Below are 23,355 nucleotides of genomic sequence, written 5' to 3'. Positions count from 1 at the left end.
AGCATTTCATTCTGTTTCTAATCCAATTACTACTTCTCCAAACTCTGTCCACAAAAATATTGGTTAAAACCCCAGCCCCTTTATATGGCACAGGCCATTCATTTCTGCATGAAGCCATTGAGCAAGCTTCTGAATTCAATGCCATGTTATATTTCAGAGAGGAATGTTTCCCCACTTACTCTTTTCTCAATGGGCCTCTATTCAAACATGGCTTATCTTAAAAAAAGTTTAGAATGATAAAGGTTTAAGCTTTTGTCCCTTTGGTTTGGAGTGATGTCCTGCAAAGAGCTTCCTGAAGAGAGTAGTGTAAACTACACCTGTTAAGAGAAATAAATTTATGAAATTGGTCTTTGAAGCCCTAGACTGAAAGAGCCCTTCTAATTGTTGATTAAAAATCACACTGTTTTAAAATTCTCATATTGTGCTTCTATTAGTATGTAAGTCTAACGGCAAAACAACAGTGGGAAACATGTAAAATATGCAACAGTGTGTTAGAGGATTTGAAGAGCAGGTGATTTTATCTAAGAAAGCAGATTAAGTATTCCTCAAGGATTATTAATGAGAACCAGCCAAATTATTTAGATAATTATGACCAGAATGATGTATGTGTTTTGGCAACTTTTGCTGTCATTTTGAAACACTATTTTACATGAGAAATAAGGACTCGCTATACACATACAAGTACATTCTATGCACTTCAGAAAGAAATGTGTTTATAGTAATTTAGATTTTCCAGTGGAAATTTCTTAAGGATATAAAATGGAAGAGTTAAACATAAAAATGATTCATACAAATGTCTTTACACATGAAAATTTTTAATCGAGATTTGTAAAATCACATAAATCCATTGTATAGATCTTAGACTACAGTTCTGGTTTAAGATTTAGTTTTACTCACAACAAAAGTACCTATTCCTTTTTTCAAAGTAATTTGCATGATAAAATAAAATAATGCAAAAAAGCATAGCTAAAAAGTACTAGTTTCTTTCTACATGTCTCCTTATTCCCAGTCCCACTGTATGCAATCAATTAATCAATTACATTTACTCACTTTAAAGAGAATGCCCAGTAGTGATAGCTCTTGAATTATCAATTAGATATTTTCTATTGGTGTTTCTTTATGGACAATAATAATTTTGTTTACACCGTTCCTAACTTTTCCTCTTTCTAAATATGTTGACAATTATGTAATTATTGTAATGCTTTTGAGGATTAGATTTATAATTTTAATGATTTATTTAAATCTTAGTCCTTATTTTTCTGGAAATTTCCTAAAATTTCTATGTAACTTTAATTTTCCAAGGTATTGCTTGATTTCTGATTGTTTACATTTTATATTTCAAACATAGTGGTCAAAATTACAATTTAACACCAAAGTCTAGTCATTTCTTTAATATCATTTTCATATTTCAGATAGGTCATAAATCTCAGTTTTGAACAACTTAAGAGGTGTTGTAGAAAGAAAAACAACACAGCAATTTAATGCCCTCAATTTTACTTTACTAAATGTTTGAATTGCTAAAAATTAAAAAAAATATTGCTGAAAGCATTTAAAATGACAACTTTGCACTTCTCCATATACTTCTTATATAATGATTTTATGTTTCTCAGGTGAAAACTCGAGATACAACTATATAATAAGAATTAAAAAGAAAACACAACTTAAACTTTAAAATTATTGTTTATCTCTTAACTATTTAACCTACTGATTTATTACCCACTAAAACTCCTTTTTTTTGTATTTTAGTAATTTGTATTCAAAATTTTATTTAAGCATTTTTAAAGGACACATTATGGATTGTTCAGTAAATTAAAGGCAAAACCTAATGTTCATCTAGGGCTTGCCAAACCACACAGTAATCATTCCATTCCCTTTTGAAATCTCATCTGTGCAGTGCTAAAGAAAATGGAACACGAGCCACTATCTAGTGGCACAACTACCAGCAGTATAAATTGCCCGAAATCACCACCAAAGTGTTTCTTGTTTCAGGAACTGGATCCTTTTACTGACTCCATCTTCAGTGTTCTTTCTTCCATCCCCAAAAACAGCGCAAGAGTCACTCCTACCTCACCTCAATTTTTAGATGAAGAATGTCCTCCCTATGATAAGGGCAGAAGAAAATGAGCTTAGCATATTTACAAATCCATACACTAGTATCATTTTTGTTGAAAAATAGTAACTTTTAATGACAAAGTCACAGGGATAAAAGGTGCGGCACAGGGGATACAGTCAATGGTATTGGAAGAGTGTTGTAGGTGATAGATGGGAGCTACGCCTGTGATGAGCACAGCATAATGTAGGGACATTTCAAGTCACCACATTGTACACCTGATGCTAGTGTAACACTGTGTATCAACTGGACTTCAATTAAAAAGAAGTAACTCTTTAATGTGTAATGTTCAGCATACAGTTATCTACTAACATAGTTTCCTAAAAATTTATTTTACTTACTGATAGCTCACTTTTGACATTATTTGGAAAACTTCAAGTTGGAATAAAATAATAGCAGATCTGATTAAATAATCTGTCCACTACATTTTAAGGGATTTGCACTGAACTAAATTGCAGGGCAGTTTTGGTGAATTTTCAATACGGTTTTCATGTTATTATTCAAGAATTTTTCCAAACCGGATAGTGTGGCAGAACTCCTATCTAATTCATCAGTAAGAAAGAGACAACACACAATACAATTCTGTGGGCAATACAGTAAGTAAAGATTTAGTTTTAAAGAGAAAAGACAAAGAAAATGTACCTTTGGTTTGTATCTTCCTACCGATAAAGAAGGTAGGTATAGAACTAAATTGTTATTTTTTAATATAAAATTTATTTTTAACATTTGCAAAATATGCTTTAAAAATGGGCCTGTTTTCATGGTTTTTATTTAACTGCTACAAACATAACAAAACACATACGTGCATAAATTATTTGGTCATTATCTTTTCACTACACACCTGTAAGAAATAGACTGTAAGGTCATTTGCAATAATAATTTAACAATAAATAATATAAATCATGCTAAAATAAGTTTTAAAAGTATATTGATAGCAGGAAGGGAAGAATGAAAGGGGGGAAATCAGAGGGGGAGACGAACCATGAGAGACTATGGACTCTGAGAAACAAACTGAGGGTTCTAGAGGGGAGGGGGTGGGGGGATGGGTTAGCCTGGTGATGGGTATTAAAGAGGGCACATGCTGCATGGAGCACTGGGTGTTATACGCAAACAATGGATCATGGAACACTACATCAAAAACTAATGATGTAATGTATGGTGATTAACATAACATAATAAAAAAAAAAAAGTATATTGACCTAAAAGGTAAAGTGTAATGTTATTCAGTGAAGACATTCTGATGTGGAACAAATTCATGTGTGTGTTACAATAAGGTTTAAAAATAGAAATGCATGTAGTTATCTTATAAACAGCTTTATAATTTTTGAAGATAAATCTATCACCCTTCAGAATAATTTGTTTCAGTAAATAGTAGTCTTGCAAAAACTATTAAGCCTGTCTTCCACATAAGGCATTTCTGTGCTGGACAATATGGGAAGATGGAAGAACTCGATCAAAATGACATGTCACCATCTGCATCGTGAGATTATGTGCCACAGAAAAAAATTCAATTCCTAAATGATATTACACAGTATTTAACCAAATGTAGATACTCCAACAACTGTAAAATTAACTCAATTTATGCTTTGTCAACATTTCTTAAATAGTTACAAGACTAAGTTATTCACAGGAAGAGATTACATATGCATACCTGAAAAGGTAATCAATAAAACCTGTGTCGCTCTTCAACTAATGTCTCCAAAAAGAAAAATTAGTAAAATGTGCATTATCAAATCTCATGTATCACTACTAAAAAAAGAGACAGATGATCATTTTAAGAAGGAAAGAGGCATTATATTGTTTTTGATATTCCATCTCATTACAACTGTTCAATCCTTTTCCTTAAAAGTTTAACTTTCTTCTCTCTTTATCCTATGGACTTGTAATGATAAGAAATGATTTAATTTACACCATTTTAATATGAGAATTTCAAAGCATCAAGGTAAATTAATCCAAAGAGAATCATTTACAATATCTTCTAAGAGCAAGCAATTGTATTTTGACAGATTTCATTTCTCTGTGCTCTGATCATATTACTTAAAGCAATTATAGATTTTGTAATAAATAATAACTATGAAGTGGATAATCAGGAAGGCAAAGAAAATGGATTCCTGAGGTTGGACTGAAGTTAAAAAACTTAAGTTCAGTTTTGGGAGCCATGATTTAAAGCCACATTAACAAACTATCTTTAACATTTGAAGGACTTTTATGTAAAATTTAGGATAGAATGTATTGCTTCAAACAGAAGAACCAAATCGAATGATGGGAAGCTATGAAGGAGAGGTTTATGCTCTTTAGTCAAAATTCAAAAGTCTACCTTACAAAGAAGTCTCCCTCTTCTTGAAGTTAAAAAAAAAAAAAAAAGACTAGGTATCCAGCTGTCAGAAAAATTGTACAGGGGAATGTGTACATTTGGCATTTAAACAAATGTTTTATTGATCTTTTTATTGATGAGTCTACTAATCAATAGTTGGAAGGACCATTTGAATAAGTATTTTCTGCTTCTACTTAAAGAAACTAAAGTATAGAACATATTTGAAAGAAGTAAGCCCCATCTCCCATGATATTCATTAGCATTCATAATGATGTCATGATTATAACGAGTTTTCCATTATTTTAAAGAAAAGTTTACATACTATTTATAGCTCAGCTTTGTTGCTCTCATTCATTCTTTCTGTCTTGTTTTTTGTCTTTTCTTTTCTTTTCTTTCTGCTCAGTTAACTTCATGTGTTATCTGATAAGGAGAAATTTCGTTAATCTTATTTTTTTCCCTCTAGCTAACCAACTTACTAATTGTGCTTTGTAAAACAGAGTCAGGAAAGACTATTATTGCCTCTATACAAATCAAGTCTTCATTATGTTAGGGAACAAAATTAAACACAACTAATTCTTTAGTTTCAACTATCCCCATTACTATTTAATTAAGTTATCTACCATGAACCAAATGGATCCATATAATTTACACTATCTGATATCCACCATAATTGTCCAATTTTTTAGTGCCTGATACTAACTTTTAATAACAACACCTTTTTGCCAAACTCTACTGGTTTTTCAACCTAACTTGACACGTTTGGTTTTGATATTTAATTTGGTTTCCCCATTATTCAAATTTATTCCTTTCCCAACAGATATTAAGTTCCTGCCCCAGGGATTCTCAGTGCCTACTGGTCCCCAGGCCAACCCTGAGACAGGATTTCAGCTCCTTTACAAGAACCAAGAGAACCAAGACACAAACCATCTAGTCCTACATTTACAAAAGCTCTACAGTTTTCTTCTCTTATATTCTGTAGACATTTGAAATTTAACCCCCTAAAAATTTAGTTTTTTAATTGCTATTCTTATCTAACATAATGTTTTTATAAATTGGGTAAAACATTTTCCATTTAAGCAGAGTAGAAGTAGTTCAGAGAGCTTTGGGTTTTTGGTTTTCTCTTTTGAGAACTATTGACAAAATCCTAATTCAATCCCCTCAACTTCCAGATGAAATGAGAAAGGTCAGGTGATTTGTTCAATGTCACAGAACTACCAAATGATAGAGGGGGCAAAAAAAATTCTCTTGAATAATTCTCTCGCAACAATCATTTCGTACTTAAAGTAACTCTCTGAAACTCTTAAATATTCACAGTGAACTTCTTTCTAAAACATTATGAAAATTTGAAAAAAAATAGTAAAAATATGTAGACTATTATAGTTTCATGAAATACAACCCCCAGAAAATTTTCTATATGAAAATAACAGGTATGGAGCACCTGGGTGGCTCAGTTGGTTAAGTGTCTGCCTTCAGCTCAGGTCATGGTCTCGGGGTCCTGGGTGCGAGCCCTGCATTGAGCTTTCTGCTCAGTGGGGAGTCTGTTTCTCCCTCTCCCTCTGCCCCTCCACCCTGCTCATGCTCTCTCTCTCTCAAATAAATAAATACATAAAATCATTAAAAAAAGGAAATAACAAGTAACATTGATCCGTTGACCTTTTCAAACCTGATTTTATTTAATGTGCATAATAATCCTATGTGATAGGTAATATTGTTATGCCACTAGGTAAATGAGGGTCAAAAGGAGTATTTATTTACACAGCTAATGTGAGTGTAAAGCTGGACATGACCTCTAGGTCTGGTTGATCTCAAGGCCTGTTTTCATAACGTCTCTAATACCCTGTCTCTAAAGAAACTGGTTCTCAATTTATGACAATATAATGTTATCAGCTCCATTTTTATTGTAACACTAAAGCGCATAAAAACATTGTTATGTTAAAAGAAAGGATGAAAATTTCTGTAATGTGGTCTTTGTACTTTTGATATCCTAGAATCAGAATCATGCTATATGATGGTTTTCTAAGATAGGCCAATTTAAGGCAAATCACCTCCTGCTTTCCCATGACCACCTATGATTCGACTAATATGAGCTAGACTGTTTATATGCTTTAATAAATGAAATGGCAAAATAATTAGATAAATTGAATATATGTAATTGTAGAAAAAATCAGTTGTATTGCTCAGGTTATAAGCAGTAATCTCAATTAAAATTGAGAGTATTTCAACTTCATAGTCTTTCTTTTTCAAAAAATATGGTTCAACAGGGAGATAACCACTGATACTAAATTAATTGAACATAATTGTAAAATCTCATTTTTTTTTTTAATACTGCAAAGCAGGATCAGCAGAGTACACTGTATTTGGTTTGTTCAAAAAAGCTTAAACCTTGATTACTTATATTTCCACATGGCTATGAAAAATATCCTAAGAATCTCAACCTAGACATTGCAATCCTGTATAAAAGAACCTTTGTTTCGTTTGTCTTGACTCATGATGAAATGAACAAAACCTCATTGAGAATAATTATTTGCATTTTAAAAAGAGACAGAGGGTCAGAAAAGAAAGCTCAAAATCAGTGCTTCTTAAGCTATTTAGGGGGGGATGAATCACTTTGGTTTTTGCTCAATCCATTTTTTTTTTTTTTTTACCCAGTAAGTATTTTTCTCCCAAGAAACCTTCCAGGCAAGTTTGACACCACCCAGACAGGTCTAAATACTATTCACAGAGATAAGTCTACTGACATAGCTATTATGGCAACATCAAATTGCTATATAAGGTTCTAAATGTTTATTTTCAACTTCTATACTATTCTCAGCTTGGTAACAAATGATATGCCAAGTGGCAGTTGTTCACACACAACATTTTGAAAATTCAGTTTTTCATGCTGGATGACATTGCTTGACTGAGGAATAGACACTTTTGACTTTTTTTTTTTTTTTTTTTGCTATGGTAAGTGACATTTACACAAGTATTTACTGAGGAAATATTGTACCTTCACTATTGTGTTTAGACAATGTACAAATATGGGAAGAGCAAAGGCTAACATTTTAACTGAGGATGATAGTACAGGGTTATATGCCAAGTTATGTGGCACAAAATATAAATGCTATAGAATTTCAGACAAGAAGAAAATCACCAAGACCCATAGTAGTTAGGGATGATTCACATAGGTATTGGAAATATGATGGCCAAGTGGAGATTGAAAAGAATTTGATTAATAAAATGTGTGGTGTGCTCTTTAGTAGCTGCGGAAAATCATTGATTTTTATGAAATGTTGGTGAGAATATTCTAGCTAGAAAAACACACTACTTGTTGGAGAACAATGAAGATCGCAGTTATACATTTTGAATAGATTTTTTAAATTTCTTTCTTTTCTTTTTTTTTTGCAAAGGCCCTCTACTCCTGCCAACTCTCAATTAATGCCAAAGGAGGGAACTATTGTGACAGTCTTAGGAACATGACTGGTAGAGAAGCAGAAAAATTAAACAATGCAGAACTGCTAAAATCAATTTATTTTCAATCATTACTGACCAGATCAGTAAGGGAACTATATCTACAATATATCTACGAATTTTCAAACTTAATTGCTACATTCTGATCAAAACATCAAACTGTTTTTATTTCAGTCTTTGACTCGATATACATTTCCAGTAATTCAGTACCTACCTAGGAGTGTCTATATACCACCCTTGGGTGAATCCACAATGCTGCCAAAATCAATGCCCAAACTGGGTATATACGTGTTAGATCACTTTATATATTACATACTTATTTCTGCCTTTTTTAATAATACTAATACCAGTTTATTTTTCTTCACAGCTCTGTGTACTACTTAATGCATTTAGTAATCTAAATTATGCAAAAGATCAGATATTTACTTTTTTATATATCTTAGAGACCTCTAACCTATTTGTATTTAATTAGCTTGCCTTTTCAGTGCTTTTGTTTCCTATACTCCTAGGCCTGGCATTCCTTAGATTATTGTCTACTTCTAAACAAGATATTTTATATGTCAACTATACTTACATTCTATATATAGGCTTATACATAATTATAATGTTAATTTTACTCTGTTATTTTATTACTCAATAGTCTTTCTTTTATTGCATAGAATTCCTAGATTTTTAAAGTTTCCTAATATAAACCAAACCTTATCTATCTCTAGATAGATAATGTCTGTCTATATCATTTGTGTATCTCTTCCTCTCCATCATATATCTACCTATCATCTATCTATAATTTATTTATGTGTCTTCATGTATGTGTGTGTGTGTGTATTTCACCCTTTTTTATTTTCTATTTAGTTTTGAATCACCTTTAATAGAGTATGCCTTTTTCTTTTTTTACTATTATGTCTAATTCAAATTGTTCATGTAAAAGATTTTTTTTCTGTAAAGAGATTGATAGAGGAAGGAAGGCCTGGTGATTGACAAGGCCACAGATTAATATCTTTATATCATCTGGGCGCCTGGGTGGCTCAGATGGTTAAGCGTCTGCCTTCGGCTCAGGTCACGATCCCAGAGTCCTGGGATCGAGTCCCACATCGGGCTCCCTGCTCCTTGGGAGCCTGCTTCTCCCTCTGCCTCTCTCTCTCTCTCTCTGTCTCTCATGAATAAATAAATAAAATCTTTAAAAAAAAAATCTTTATATCATCTGACCATGATTACAATAAGGCAATAAGAATGAATGTACCCTTGGCTTGCCTGGGTGACTCAGTTGGTTAAGTGTCTGATATTTGATTTCCGCTCAGGTCATGATCTCCAGGTCGTGAGCTCGAGCCCTGCTTCAGGCTCTGTGCTGGGCATGGGGCCTGCTTAAGATTCTCTCTCTCCCCCTGCCCCTCCCCTGTCCCTCTCTAAAATAAATAAATAAATAAAAATGAATGCACTCTCAGAGGAATTTAATGTAAAAGAAATGGAGTAGAAAACCAAAGTGTGAGGCTTACCTTTCCTGAATCATAATTAAGGAACATAAGATAATGAAGCCACTATGACAGAATTTCACTAATAGGATTTAAATGATAGGGATATATCTAAGAATGGGATCAACAACATTTTATCCTGCAAAGTTTCAGATAGTAAATATCTTAGGCTTTGCAGGCCATATGATCTTTGTCTGCCATTATAGCATGAAAACAGAGACAATATTTAAATGAATGGATTTGGCTTTGTTCCAATAAACCTTTATGTAAATTTGAATCCCATATAATGTTTACATGTCACGAAGTAGTATTGTTTGTTTGTTTGTTTGTTTTTTCAACCATTAAAAAGTGCAAAAAACATTCTCAGTTGTTGGGCCACATACCAGAATAGGAAATGGTATGAATTTGGCCTGGAGCCATTGTTTGCTGATCCTTGCCTTACAAGAATGAAAGACTATTTTAGGAAGAATCAATGTCTGAATTGACAAATGCATCAGAAATTATAAGCAACTTGAGAGCAGGCATTCTCGTGTATTCATGGTTTTATTTCCAAATATAGTTTTGCACACTTTTACATAGTAAGTACTTAATAAGTTCTTTCCAACAAGAAATAAAGACAAATGATTGGAAATGTCAAGGCCACTGGTGATCTTTCCTCTATTGAAAGAGAGGGGATGATGAAAGCCAGTTTGAAGTATGAACAATTTAGACTGAAAGGTCAGGAAATGGAAGTAAATTTCTAGACAGCTTGTTTAGTGTCTGAAGAGAATTAGATGGATGATTGGAAGGGAAAGAAGATAAAATCCAAGTAATTTTTTCTTATTCTTTACTTCTGAAATTATAAGGGAATGTTTGTTTTTGAATACCTGGAGACATAACTACAATGACAAATTATATAGGGCATATCTTTCTGAAGGCAAAAGACAGTGGACAAATCTATGATTAGAGAGAAGCTTGAGAGGAGGAGATAATGACAGAAACTTACTAAGTTGGATGCAAGGAAAATGGAGGTGCTTGTTACAAATAACATTTGTCCTCGCCATGAATGATGGAAGATGTGCTGAAAGGGGTACTATGAAGAAGAAGAGGAAAGAGAGATGGGAATTTGGAGATTTGAGGGAAGTTTTTTTTTTTTTAAGATTTCATTTCTTTATTTGAGAGAGAGAGAGAGAGAGCGAGATCGAGTTGGGGGAAGGGCAGAGGGAGAGAATCTTCTCAAGGAGACTCCGCACTAAGCTTGAGCCCAACTTGGGAGCTCAGTCCCACGACCCGGAGATCATGACCTGAGTTGAAACCAAGAGTTGGAGGCTCAACAGACTGAGCCACCCAGGTGCCCTGGGAAATGTGTTTTTAATAGACAGTCAATACAATAAATAAAAATGGCAAAGTCTTGTAGAAGATGAATGCATATATCCATCTATTTGGCCTATTTATTTTCAGCAATCAGGTATCATCATTATTTTAATTGTTAAATCCAAACTTCGATCATCACTAGAAACATAATCCTTTTTGCCTTTAAAATTTAGAAGGGGATAATACATACACAGGATATATGTAATTCAATATGGAAATTACCTAAGGGGAAATAGACAATTTATAACTATGAACTAGAATTGCCTTTTTCTTATTTACTCTCACCCTTATTTGTTCTAATACCTTATTAATTCCTTTTACTCTAAATGGTGGTATACATTTCTATAAAAAGTGATTTAATTAAACTTCTTGATATAATTCCTGGCCATTTTCCTCATCAGTATGTATTAATTTTATTTTGCATCTTTTTTTTTTTTGAGCTCTTCTTTTATCTTATTAAATGCCTAATGCATGTGAAAAACATTCCTCTAAAATCCCCATCCACAGAAATAAATATTAATCTGTGTGATCTGAAAAGATAAGAGTGCCGTTGTAAAATGGGACCTCATAGACTATAATCAGAAATAATGGCACAAAGTGAAGCAAAGAAAACTCAGGGTGGCTGTCAGGAAACTTTTAATGGCTTTGTAAAAATGATTGTGAGGCTGGTCAGGGACATCTTATAGAGACAGCATACAAATAGGAAATAATTCCCAGCAGAGCAGTTTATTTTACTGTTGAATAGTTTTGTAGCAAACAAAGGGGTGGAAATTGCTCCTGGTTCAGCGGTTGTTTTGCTGACAGGTCACTCACACTTCCTATTATTTTGGCAGATTTTGTTGGTAGCTTTTACACAACAGCAAAGAATTTATAAACAATTTCCCTGTGTTCAGAGCCTTTCATCAACCTTAGATCCTGCTTTTTTTTCCCCCACATCTTCATGCCTCTCAAGTACATATTTTATATAGTGCTAGATTCTCACAAAATAGGTTCTTGTCAAAGATATTTAATATGCTTCTGAAGAAATATGTTTGGCATAGAAAATAATGTTCCAGTGAATTGATGAGTGAAACTGTTGTGCACATGTGCTGAGGACAGAGTTTAGGTTTGTGCTGCCTGCTTGAGGGTGCTGTGGACATGACTCAGGATGACCCCACTGGGAATCATTTTAGAATGATTATGGTACATTCTATGTAATGCAGTTAATTTCATACCTCCAGAACTCCCAGAACCACACATTAGATGTTTGGTTTTCAATGTGTTCGGTTATGTTCTGGAAGCCTGGGAACCACCTGTACTGTTTAAAGGAAAACACTCTCATTTTATGTTCCCAGTGTTTTGACTGTACCTGGCAACTTCTGGACTGAATCTTAAAAATCAGTGGATACTCCAGGTTGTCCCTGAATTAGATCTGAAACTTGGAGAACAAAAACAGCAGACCGACCACACCCTGAGCTCTCGTTCCAAAGTGCTCTGGTTTTTACATTATTTTCTAAATTTTATGCAAACAGAAAAAACACCTACTATGTTCGTGTTCCCTCAAAAGGCGTTACTGTGGTATATCCATTTTGATTACTATATGTCAAATGTGGTTTATTTGCTGTCAATTGTACCTTTAAAAGAAATGCTTAGTGGAGTTGATTATGAAAACCTTGTTAATTGTGTTTCATGATTATTAAATACAAATGGTGAGTGGAATGTCTGCTAAAAAATGTTTTTATTTGAATTAGAGAAGGAGAATATTCTAATTTAAGAGTTACTAACTGGAGTACACAAATCAATAAATTAGACATCAGTAATCAGTGATCATTACCTAAATCATAAAACAAATGAAACGCTAGAATCATTACACACATATTTTATATACAGCTCAACAAATCTCTCTTCTTAGTGTTTTTCTAACTATAAGTAACTTGAGAAAATTACAAAACAAAAAGGCCAGTGAATAAAAAAATGCCTGAAACAAAAATAATGAACTAAATCACGTTTATTCCATTTGTGATGTGTCTACCAGCATAGATCACAAGGGCCTATATATCCCTTCAACCTTCATTTATTGACAAAATTCAGGAAAGGAGGAAATAGTAGGTATATATATATATATATTTTTTTTTTTTTTGCCTCATTTATGGCCATCTAGCACAAACTATATAATATTCAGGCAGAAAACAGTTGAGGGTGAAGGAGAAGAAGAATAATCTGCTTGGGCAGATTAAAAGATTTTGTAAAATTTCACCTTGATACCAAACTGAAAAATAAAATAAACATTCTGAATGGCTACCATTTTATAATTTTTCTAAGCTTCTGATTCTCCACAAATTAGAAAACTTTCAATCATTTCCGGTGGATTTATCTGGTAACTTTTGAAAAGGTCAAGAACATGCCTTGGGGGCAGTCACTGATGTGATAAACTCTAAATATACTTTAGTATGACACTTAATGTCTGGCAAAGAAGCTTGAGATTAGAGGATTTAAGAGAAAACATTGTATTTATTATCTATTTCTGAAGTTACTGAGCTATGAACAGGTAGTAACATATGACAGGCTATATCCTATTAGAAGCAAGTAATTAAGAGCTTGCTGAAATTAATATCAGAGTTATTTACATTGATTTGTATGTACATTTAATGAGCTTAAATATGCAATATGTATTGTTTTATTTGATTTAGGACACACACTAACTCTCTGTATGTGTATATTTAACATTTGATTCTGAAAGTAGTAAAGCATCAAACATTAATTTTGCTCCTAATATGCCATACCCATATTATAATTTATGATATTCACTTTCCCCCCTGTTTTCTAAATTATAGGATGAAGTCTGTCCCAAAGTTGAAGGAGATGAAGTTCAGAGGTGTGTGTGGGCCTCAGCTGTTAACGTCAAAGACAAGTTCATTTATGTTGCACAGCCAACTCTGGACAGAGTCCTTATCGTTGATGTGCAGTCCCAAAAAGTTGTTCAGGTATGAACAATTCCTGCTTTTGAAGGTGATTTGGAAAAAAAAAATTACTTTTATGTAATTCTTTACCAGGTCACTTGTACATTGCCATCTGATTGTCATTGATAACTTGTTTCATTACTTGGGTAACTGGAAAATGTATGCATTTTCTGCAAACTTTCCTCTCATTTTGTTCCTTGAGCTTAATGAATTAAAAAATAATTTAATTTTTATAATTTTCAAAAAATCAAATTCCATAAACACATCATAATACTAACATGACTAGTTCCACAAAAATCAACCTCAGATTTGCTTATTCTGTTTAGAGCCAGGAAAGTTCCAGTCAGAGGCTAATTATTCCTAGTAACTATTCCAGAAACAGTATTATGTCTTTCTTACTTGATTCTTATCAAAAGCCAAGATAATAGTAGACTTTGTTAGGTAATAGTAATTTAGTAGGTTTTACTGTAGTAGTAAAACAAGTAATATGTACATAGGTCAATGACAGAGAAAAAATCCTAATAAATACTGTTATGGTCATGGTTATAAAAAACCATTCTGGTTTGAGTCCCCAGATATTTCACTCACTGCTCTTTCCAAAGTTGTTTAATTTGGGCAATCTGTTTGTACTCCATTGCACAACAACAAAGTGGTGGTACAGGATTTGCTTTTGGGCTGTCTGGCTATAGTAACTGGGCCCTTGACTCTTATTATGATCTCTTGCTTCTCAGCTCAGAGGAAACAAACTTAAAACAGCTTTATTAAATATGCATAATCCACTGAATGGGATTAATAATTATACATATCTCACAAAGTTGTATTTAGAATTAACTCAATTAATGCATATACAACATTTATAGCAGCTCTTGGCATATAGAAGTGCTTTACATCTACTTAGTGTCAAATTTTCTGAGAGACACTGGAAGCTAACCATTCTCTATATTTACCAAGACTTTTTTTGCATCAATATTGGTTTGAGATCGAATACTGAAGTAGCCCCTCTAATGATTCCTGATTAGAACCACAAAAAGTGGCAATAAGTTCAAAGTTAGGAATTTTCATTCTAAGAGTCCTTCACAGCTTCACATGATATCATCCAATCATCCATCTATCTATCCATCTACTCTATGTACATTTGTTGATTGTCTACTATGGATATGTTTGGTATTACAAATAAAAGAATGAAAAGTGTTTCTACTAAAAAACTCTGTTATCTCTAGTTTTACAAATTTACAGTGAGTAATTATTCTAATGGTTCAATTTCTAATAAGAGAGTGGCTGGTATAATTGTGAGGAAAAGGATCAATAACTGGTTCTACTAGATAACTTATCTAAGGCCTCCAGGGTTACATGGTTCTCATATATATCCAATCTGATGGTTCAGTATCTACCATGAGAATATATATTTTTCTATATATCTCACCTCTTATTTCTTTGAAACTGCTGGACGTTGACCAGTTTAATTTTATCTTGATTTCAGCTGTAACATAGGCCATCAAATTATAGGCATTCAGTTTAGCATTATTTAGACTTTATAGCCAGCATGTTAATATTAAAACTATGTTTCAAAAATAATCAAATTGGCCTTTAAATTTAGTTTTCAAACTAGAAATCTACACTGAATCATTAGGTATTACCTACTAGATACTCAAAAGTGAGAAAATCTAACATCACTTATCTTCATATCATTTCCATCTTCAGACAACAATGTACAATTTAAAATTAATACAAAATATTGATAATGAAAGGTTCATCAATGGTAAAAGTCACATAAATTATATTATTTTTCAAAGTGCCTATAATTGGTATGAAATACCAGGAGAATGTAAAAGATAATATATAATGCTAAAATATTTAAAAAATCATATTATGATATATTCATGATGATGGAGTTTTCTTAGACAAGAATCTAACATTTACTTTTTTATGGGCTAGAAAATTGGGCCTCAATCCAAATGAGTTATCCTTATGATATTGTTATTAAAATAATAATAATGTTTTATTATTTCTTCTAGTCACTAACTGTTCAAAGATAATCATTATGAATATTTATGCCACCATAAATAAACATTGACTGATTTTGAATATTACATCAGTGGAAATATATAGCATTCACTATTTATATCTGGCTACTTTGCTCTACATTGTAATTGTAAGATCATTTTGTTTAAATGTAGCCATAGTGTTATTTTTTCTTCTTTTGCTGGAGAGAAATCGATTATAGTTAATTATCATTATTTGTTGATTCTGCATTTGAAAATTCACCTAAATTCATTTCGGGCCATAAAATCAATACTCATGGAGCTTTTGTGGTCACACAAGGACATGAACAGAGTGGTTAAAAATTTGTCCCCTAACATATACATTTCTAGCTAAGGTTGAGTAAGAAGAGACTCTGCTTTCTTGTGTCAGTTTTTAGACTGTAAACAAGTGTTCTTTTCATGGTCTATTTAGTACCACGTGTTTTGCATTTTTGTGCTTTTGCTGACAATTTTGCTGCTTAAAATGGCTCCAAAGCACAGTGTCGAAATGCCTGTACAAGAGGCTGTGATGTGCCTAATGGTAAGTTTTGTTCACCCATGAGTCCTAGTGTTGTTTGGCCACCAGTTCAATGATAATTAATGAACAATATATATTAAATAAAGTGTCTTTGAACAGAAACACATATGAAACAAAGTTATCTATTGATCAGTTGAGGAAAATCTTGTGACCAGAGGCTCATAGGAACCTAAGTATGTATTTCCCATAGGAGCAATGGGTCAGTATTCAGAAATTCAGTGTTAGTGGTTACTTTATGGAAACAACTACTACTAACAATGAGAATCAAATGCGTTTTAATACACAGACATTATTTATCCATTAACAGTAGAAAACATAAATTCCAGAAAGAAGATAATATAAAAGAAAGGGGGTGAAGTTAATATTTAGGTCAAAATGAGTGATAAGAAGTGAGAATGTACTATAGTATAATAAAGAATATTACATATTATATTTATTATATAATTTATAAAATAAAATGTAGCAAACCCTCAGATTTAGAAAGGACAATGAAACCTAAATGGAAAAAGAAATTAAATATCTCAGAATGATGGTAAAATGGCAGATGAATTACTATGAGAACAACAGCAACTTTCTCAATAGCAATGATGGACACCAAATGAAAGTGAAACATTGCTAAACGGCTTAGTGGAAATAAAATATATTCTAATATTCTAATATGATCAGTGTAAAAATAATTTTGAAACCACATTACTTATTGTGTCAGATACACAAAAACGTAGATATTATCATCAACATAAATTGAAACCGAACTGAAACTGAAAATTATTTGCTTCAGGAATAAGGAAAACTAACTGATCAATAAGTTTGATGTGATAGTGAGCAAGTAAATTGGTAAATATATGATCTATTAAAATATGAATTCTCAGTAATAATTAGGATATTCTCTTAGTTTAAGATTGAAATGTTTAGGGACTCCTGGGTGGCTCAGTCAGTTAAGCATCTGCCTTCCGCTCAGGCCATGATCCCAGGGTCCTGGGATCGAGCCCCGTGTCAGGCTCTGCTCAGTGGGAGCCCTGCTTCTCCCTCTCCCTCTCCTGCTCCCCCTGCTTGTGCTCTCTCACTCTCTGTCAAATAAATAAATAAAATCTTTAGAAAAAATAAAAATAATTAAAAAGTAAAAACCTTTATTATAAAAAGATTGAAATCTTTAAGAGTGAAAACACAAGACAAAAATAGTAACACAAGTGTTTTAAGTTCTGTACAATACTATGTAAACAGAGAAAGGGATGATTTATTTGTTTTTTTTTAAGATTTTATTTATTTATTTGAGAGAGAATGAGATAGAGAGAGAGAGCATGAGATGGGGGAGGGTCAGAGGGACAAGCAGACTCCCTGGTGAGCAGGGAGCCTGATGCAGGACTCGATCCTGGGACTCCAGGATCATGACCTGAGCCGAAGGCAGTCGCATAACCAACTGAGCCACCCAGGAGACGCAGGGATGATTTATTTGAAATATTTTAAGATTTCTTGTACTATTTTGGAATGGGAATAACTGATTAATCAAAAATATGTTAGGTATGCTTATTAATGTTAAAGAATCTATCTTGAAATACTGTGCCTGGCTATGATAAAATAAAATTCAATGAACAACTTACAAATAAATACAATGGGGGAAGAAGAAATAAGAAAGACAAATAATAAGAATGGAAAACCCGAAACAAATAGAAACAAATTTAAACAAAATGGTAGAATAAAACCAATACATCCATTTTTTTTGAGGAGCCTGCATACTGTTTTCTACAGTACATAAGTTTCTTTTTTCTTCACATCTTCTTCAACACTTGTTGTTTCTTGTCTTTTGATTTTAGCCATTCTAAGGTGATATCTCAGAAAACAGTATTGAGATTCCTCAAAAAATTAAAAATAGAAATACCATATGATCTAATAATTCCACTAGTGGGTATCTACCCAGGAAAAGGGAAGCACTAACCGACAAAGGTAATATGTTTATGGCAGCATTGCAACTGAAGTGTCCATTGATAGATGAATGAATAAGGATGTTGTGATACATAATTTAATATTACACAGCCATAAGAAAAGGATAATATCGTGCCATTTGAGATAATATGGATGGACCTAGAGAGTATTATGCTAAGTGAAATAAGTCAGACCGAGGGAGACAAATGTACTATATGATTCCAGTCATAAGTGGAATCTAAAAAAAAAAAAAAGAATAAACAAACAAAAAGCAGAATCAAACTATAAATACAGAGAACAAACTGATAGTAGCCAGAGCAGAGGTAAGTGGGGTGTTGGGCAAAATGGGTGAAGGGGAAGAAGGAGATACAAGCCTCCAGTTATAAATGAGTAAGTGACAGGGATAAAAAGCAGAGCATAAGGAATATAGGCAGTGATACAGTAATAGTAATGTAATGGGACAGATGGCAACTATACTTATAGTGAACATAGCATAATGTATAAACTTGTCAAATCACTGATTTGTTCACCTGAAACTTATGTAACATTGTAGTGTCAGCTATATATAAATATTAAAAAATAAAATAGCAATAAAAAAAAACAAAGTATGTTCACAATTACAATAACTGAGGATGGACTAATGTAATTAACTGAAAGACAAAAAGAAACCTGTTGGACTGAAAAATGGAAATCTAGCCATATGCACATTATGAGATCCACCCCCTAAAAAAAGATAAAAGAAAAAGTGACATTTAAGGACAGTACAGATAATGCAGGAATTATAATAACAACAAAACAATAAAGCTGATTTAGCTATATTGACATCAGATTTTAAAATTAACTTTAAGGTACAAAGCATTGAGTTGAAGCAAGTTGCTTGATAATGATAAAATGTTTACTTTATTAAGAAAATATAAGACTAAAAACATATATGATTGCTTACAATTTTACAAGATGATTATTACCAAACTACTAGTAGAGATTGACATAGGATCAAAGTGAGAAGAACTTGATACTTCTACACATGATAAATCAACAAATTTAATAGTATATGTGAATTGAACAACACTGTTGCTATGCTTGAATTAACAGATGTGTGTGTTAGCCTTTGCATCCAGCAAAGATTATATCTATATCATCTATATCTATATTTATATCTAAAAAGATAAAATGTTTAGTGAAAATATATATATATGTGTGTGTGTGTGTGTGAACACATATATATAATATATATATATATAATCATCTCTGTCTATACGTATCATCACTAAACATTTTATCATATCTTATCTTAGTCCATTAGGGCCACTATAACAAAATAGCAGACTGTGTAGCTTATAAACAACAGAAATTTATTTCTCACAGTTCTGAGTCTGGAAAGTCCAAGATCAAGGTGTCAGCATGTTGTGATCTGGTGAGGGTCCTCTTGCTGGTTCATAGTTGGTGCCATCTCACTGTGTCCTCACACAGTAGAAGGGGTAAGGAATCTCAGAAGGATCTTTCTTTATAAAAGCACTAATTCATTCATGAGGGTTCCATCTTCATGACCTAATCACTTCTCAGACCATACTTCCTGATACCATCTTTGAGGGTTAGGATTTCAGAATATGAATTCTGTGGGGGACACAAACACTCAGACCATAGCATTTCATGCATTTGAAGCATTTCACTAAATGCTTCATTTAGTGAAAATGAACACATGATAGACTATAAATTAAGTCACAAGAAATAGTAATGAAAATTATTTCATACCAATTCTCTGACACAATGTTAAGCTATTAATAGCACTGATGTAAATGTAAAATATCAATATCAATATCAAGTAATATTGACAATCATGATTAAATATGTTAAATCCAAATAAGGCTGTATTTTCAGGGAATTTTGCTCCTTAATTAAAAAAAATCAGCAGTAGATTAATTTAACCAGATAATTTTAGAATTTAGCTGAAGAAAATCAGAATCTGAATGAAAGAAGGAAAACATAAAGATACATATATAAAGACACAAAGGAATTAATATATAAAAGGTAAAACTTAAGTTATTCAAAAAAGACTCCTCAAAAGGAAATTGGGAATTTTTGCAAAAAACAAGGACAAAAGTCATGATTAACACTATTAGAGTTGAGTAAAAGAATATATAACCACACTTCTAGCACAGAGTAAAAGAAACTAAGAAAGTATTAAGGTAAAAGTCATGGTAGTGGATTTTAAAAACAAAATGGGAAAGAACAAATTAAAGGGAAAATATGTTTATATCATGATATAAAAAAGGAATCTTGATTTGAGAGGTCTAAAACAAGTCAACAAAAAAATACTCTGTCCTAGATGGGTTTAGAGGGGAAAGCCAACTTGGTGGCTGATTTCCTGCTTTACTCACTCTACCTGCTCTCGGTAGAGCCCCTGTATATTTTCAGACTTTCTGTTACCAAAGACAAATATTGAGCTTCTCTCCATGCATCTTGCCCCACACCACCATTTATCACCCTTATTGCCTCACTTCCTACAGCTCCCTTCTGTTTGGAGAACAGTGGGAACCAAGAACAATGTACCAGATACGTTCCTATTGTAGGAAGAATGTGAGAACTTAAACCTTGCCGCAAAAAGGCAGAGGCAATGAATGTCATGGGGCTGCTCGCGCAGCTCTGGTGAGATGTGTGATGGTGCTGAAGATTATCCTTCTGTCAATGAAAAGAAATGGTTTTGAATTATAGGGGCTATGGAATACTTCGCTGGAAAGAAGGGAAGTGAAAGAGCAGCTGCTACGATTTGGGCCATTCTGCAACAAGATGTTCTATAGAAAAGCAGAGATCACCATTGTTTATAAAATGAAAATTTCCATACTGGGTATAGTCAGTCTCGTACTCTTTCTGATGGGAATACTAGTTCTTGAAACCTACTGTTGACTGTAAATATCAACCTAAAATTTTAGATCAAATTTTAGACAAAAGACTGTCATTTTAGAAAACTAAAATTTTCTAGGTTTAAATTTGTCTAAGTTTTCACTTTCAAAACCATGTATAATTTCAGTCTGTGAGCTCATTAGATAATAAGTTCCATACGTCTACTACCTGCAGGGTGAAAGAACACTGCCATATATTTGTCTTAACGTTACCTTAGGGTATGTACATTTTAGTCCTCAAAAGTATGTTAAAGGTGAATTATAAATATCCTAGTGGTTCTATTTTCATACTTGAAAATACTTCATTTCTTAATATTATAAATTCCCTCAAGATTTTCCCAATTTTAAAACAGCATGATAGATTTTTCAGACTTAGACATTGAACCCTCTGTTTTATAAATTAATAATCCAAGGAGTTCAAGTTTTGAAATTAAAGAAAGAACACTTCTAGATACTTAAAAGACTACATTGAAACAACAACAACAACTTTGTGATTTAAAGCTGTGTTTATCTCCAAGGACAGGGCACACTCAAAGTCAACTGCCAAGTACAAAGTTAATTTTGTAAAAAGTTAAGCATCTTTTCTCAACTTGACCACTTTTCTCAACTGAGGCTAGGTTTGAACTCAGTCTTTTTTTTTTTTTGCATCCAAGTGAAATTATACTTCCTGATTGTGTGCTGTAGGCATTTTTTTTTTTAATTTCAAACCTGAGTTTATTATACAGAAACAGCTAAGAATATTAACTATAACAGAAATTTAGTTAATCTTGGGACTCCTGGGTGGCTCAGTCATTAAGCGTCTGCCTTCGGCTCAGGTCATGATCCTGGGGTCCTGGGATCGAGCCCCTCATTGGGCTCCCTGCTCAGCGGGAAGCCTGTTTCTCCTTCTCCCACTCCCCCTGCTTGTGTTCCCTCTCTCACTGTGTCTCTCTCTGTGAAATAAATAAAATTAAAAAAAAAAGAAATTTAGTTAGTCTTCTCTCAAACATGATAGAAAATGCCATGGAATTTTCTCTGGTGTGGATACAGAAATGAAACAGTGAAGTCCAAAGTCAATCTTGAAAAAAAGAAAAGAGACAAAAAAAAAGGACACTATTCTTATTTAACTTTAATCTTTCAAGCTTTCTTTTTCAATCTAGTTAAAGTGTTTTATACAGACCTTATCTAAGAAATCATATTTCTGACTTTTTCTTTTGCATGCAAATACATGCAGAATATGTGCAAAAGATTGTGTGGATTGGTAGTAAATGTGTATTTAGGATTAAAAATTAAAAAAATTTGGAACAGCTTTGTTACATTTTATTATTAAAATGACCAATATTTCCTTGACAACACAAGCTTTTATAAAATTCATGATAAAATATTACTATTAGAGTGTATTTGTTTTCAGTGGATGCAACAGTATCATTTTTATCTGCAGCTTAAAAAGTAAAAGGTCACAGTTTTTTAATGGAATCAGTAAGGTTGCTGTTGCTTAACCATCAAATGTGTATTGCCTTTCTTACTGTAGAATTTTTGTCAGAGGGGCAGGCAGGTGATATTTGGCTGTATTAAAGACTGGCTAGTAAACAACTGACCTCATTTTGTCTTCCGTGGAGGAAAATCAGGTTCTGCTTGGATGCCAAAGTGGCTTGTGACACCTCTGGAGTATTCTTAAGTGTCATCAGCAGTCTCCTCTAGCCATTAGCACATTATCTTGAGAATCGACATCATTAGTTTAAATTAGGTTCACTTAATTAGCCAGCTGGTACTCTCCTTGTCAGGTTGATAAACAAGCTGTGCTTCACTGTTCCTTCATGTCAAGACCAAACCCCAAGTTTTGTGTATCTGTGTTGCTATTACCAGTATTTCCCCCTCATAAAATAGGCCATTTTTGTAGAAGCTGAGGCAACTGGTCCATGATCAGGATAGCGTATACTTTAAATTTTTATATTTGTCTCACCTCCTCAAGGAGTACTGATAAATTTGTGGAACACTGAGTATGTTGGGATTATGAAGGAGTTAAGGTTTGTAGATCGACAAAGAGGAAAAAAAAAACCCTTATAATGTAAGTAAATTATATGCTTAAGCAATGTTTTAAAATATTAAAGCAAAAATATTTTACTGATATCTTTATAAAGCTACAAATAAGACCTTTTTATTATTACATTATATAGTGTATTTTCAACATTTTAATGGACTAGAACAAGTTAATTCAACATGATAATATAACACTCTGAAAATGGTACTTATACGGGAAATTAAGAAATGGATTTTCAGACCTGAATATGTAGATCACTACTATTAATTACAATAACAATACACTGTAATTTGAAAGATATTTCTGAAAATGTTTAAAAGA

General features: G+C 32.8%; 1 protein-coding gene across 2 annotated transcripts in view; it reads left to right on the top strand.

The window, feature by feature from the left end:
* Nucleotides 1-23,355, top strand: part of FSTL5 (follistatin like 5) — a 741,602-nt gene that overhangs the window by 644,641 nt on the left and 73,606 nt on the right. For both annotated transcript variants that reach the window (XM_027597352.2, XM_027597351.2), the window contains exon 13: nt 13,510-13,659. In XM_027597352.2, the coding sequence (XP_027453153.2) occupies nt 13,510-13,659 (150 nt within the window). The remainder of the gene's footprint in view (nt 1-13,509; nt 13,660-23,355) is intronic.

The sequence above is a fragment of the Zalophus californianus genome, chromosome 2, assembly GCF_009762305.2.
Source record: "Zalophus californianus isolate mZalCal1 chromosome 2, mZalCal1.pri.v2, whole genome shotgun sequence".
Classification (NCBI taxonomy): Eukaryota; Metazoa; Chordata; class Mammalia; order Carnivora; family Otariidae; genus Zalophus; species Zalophus californianus.
This window is presented reverse-complemented; position numbering and strand designations above follow the sequence as displayed.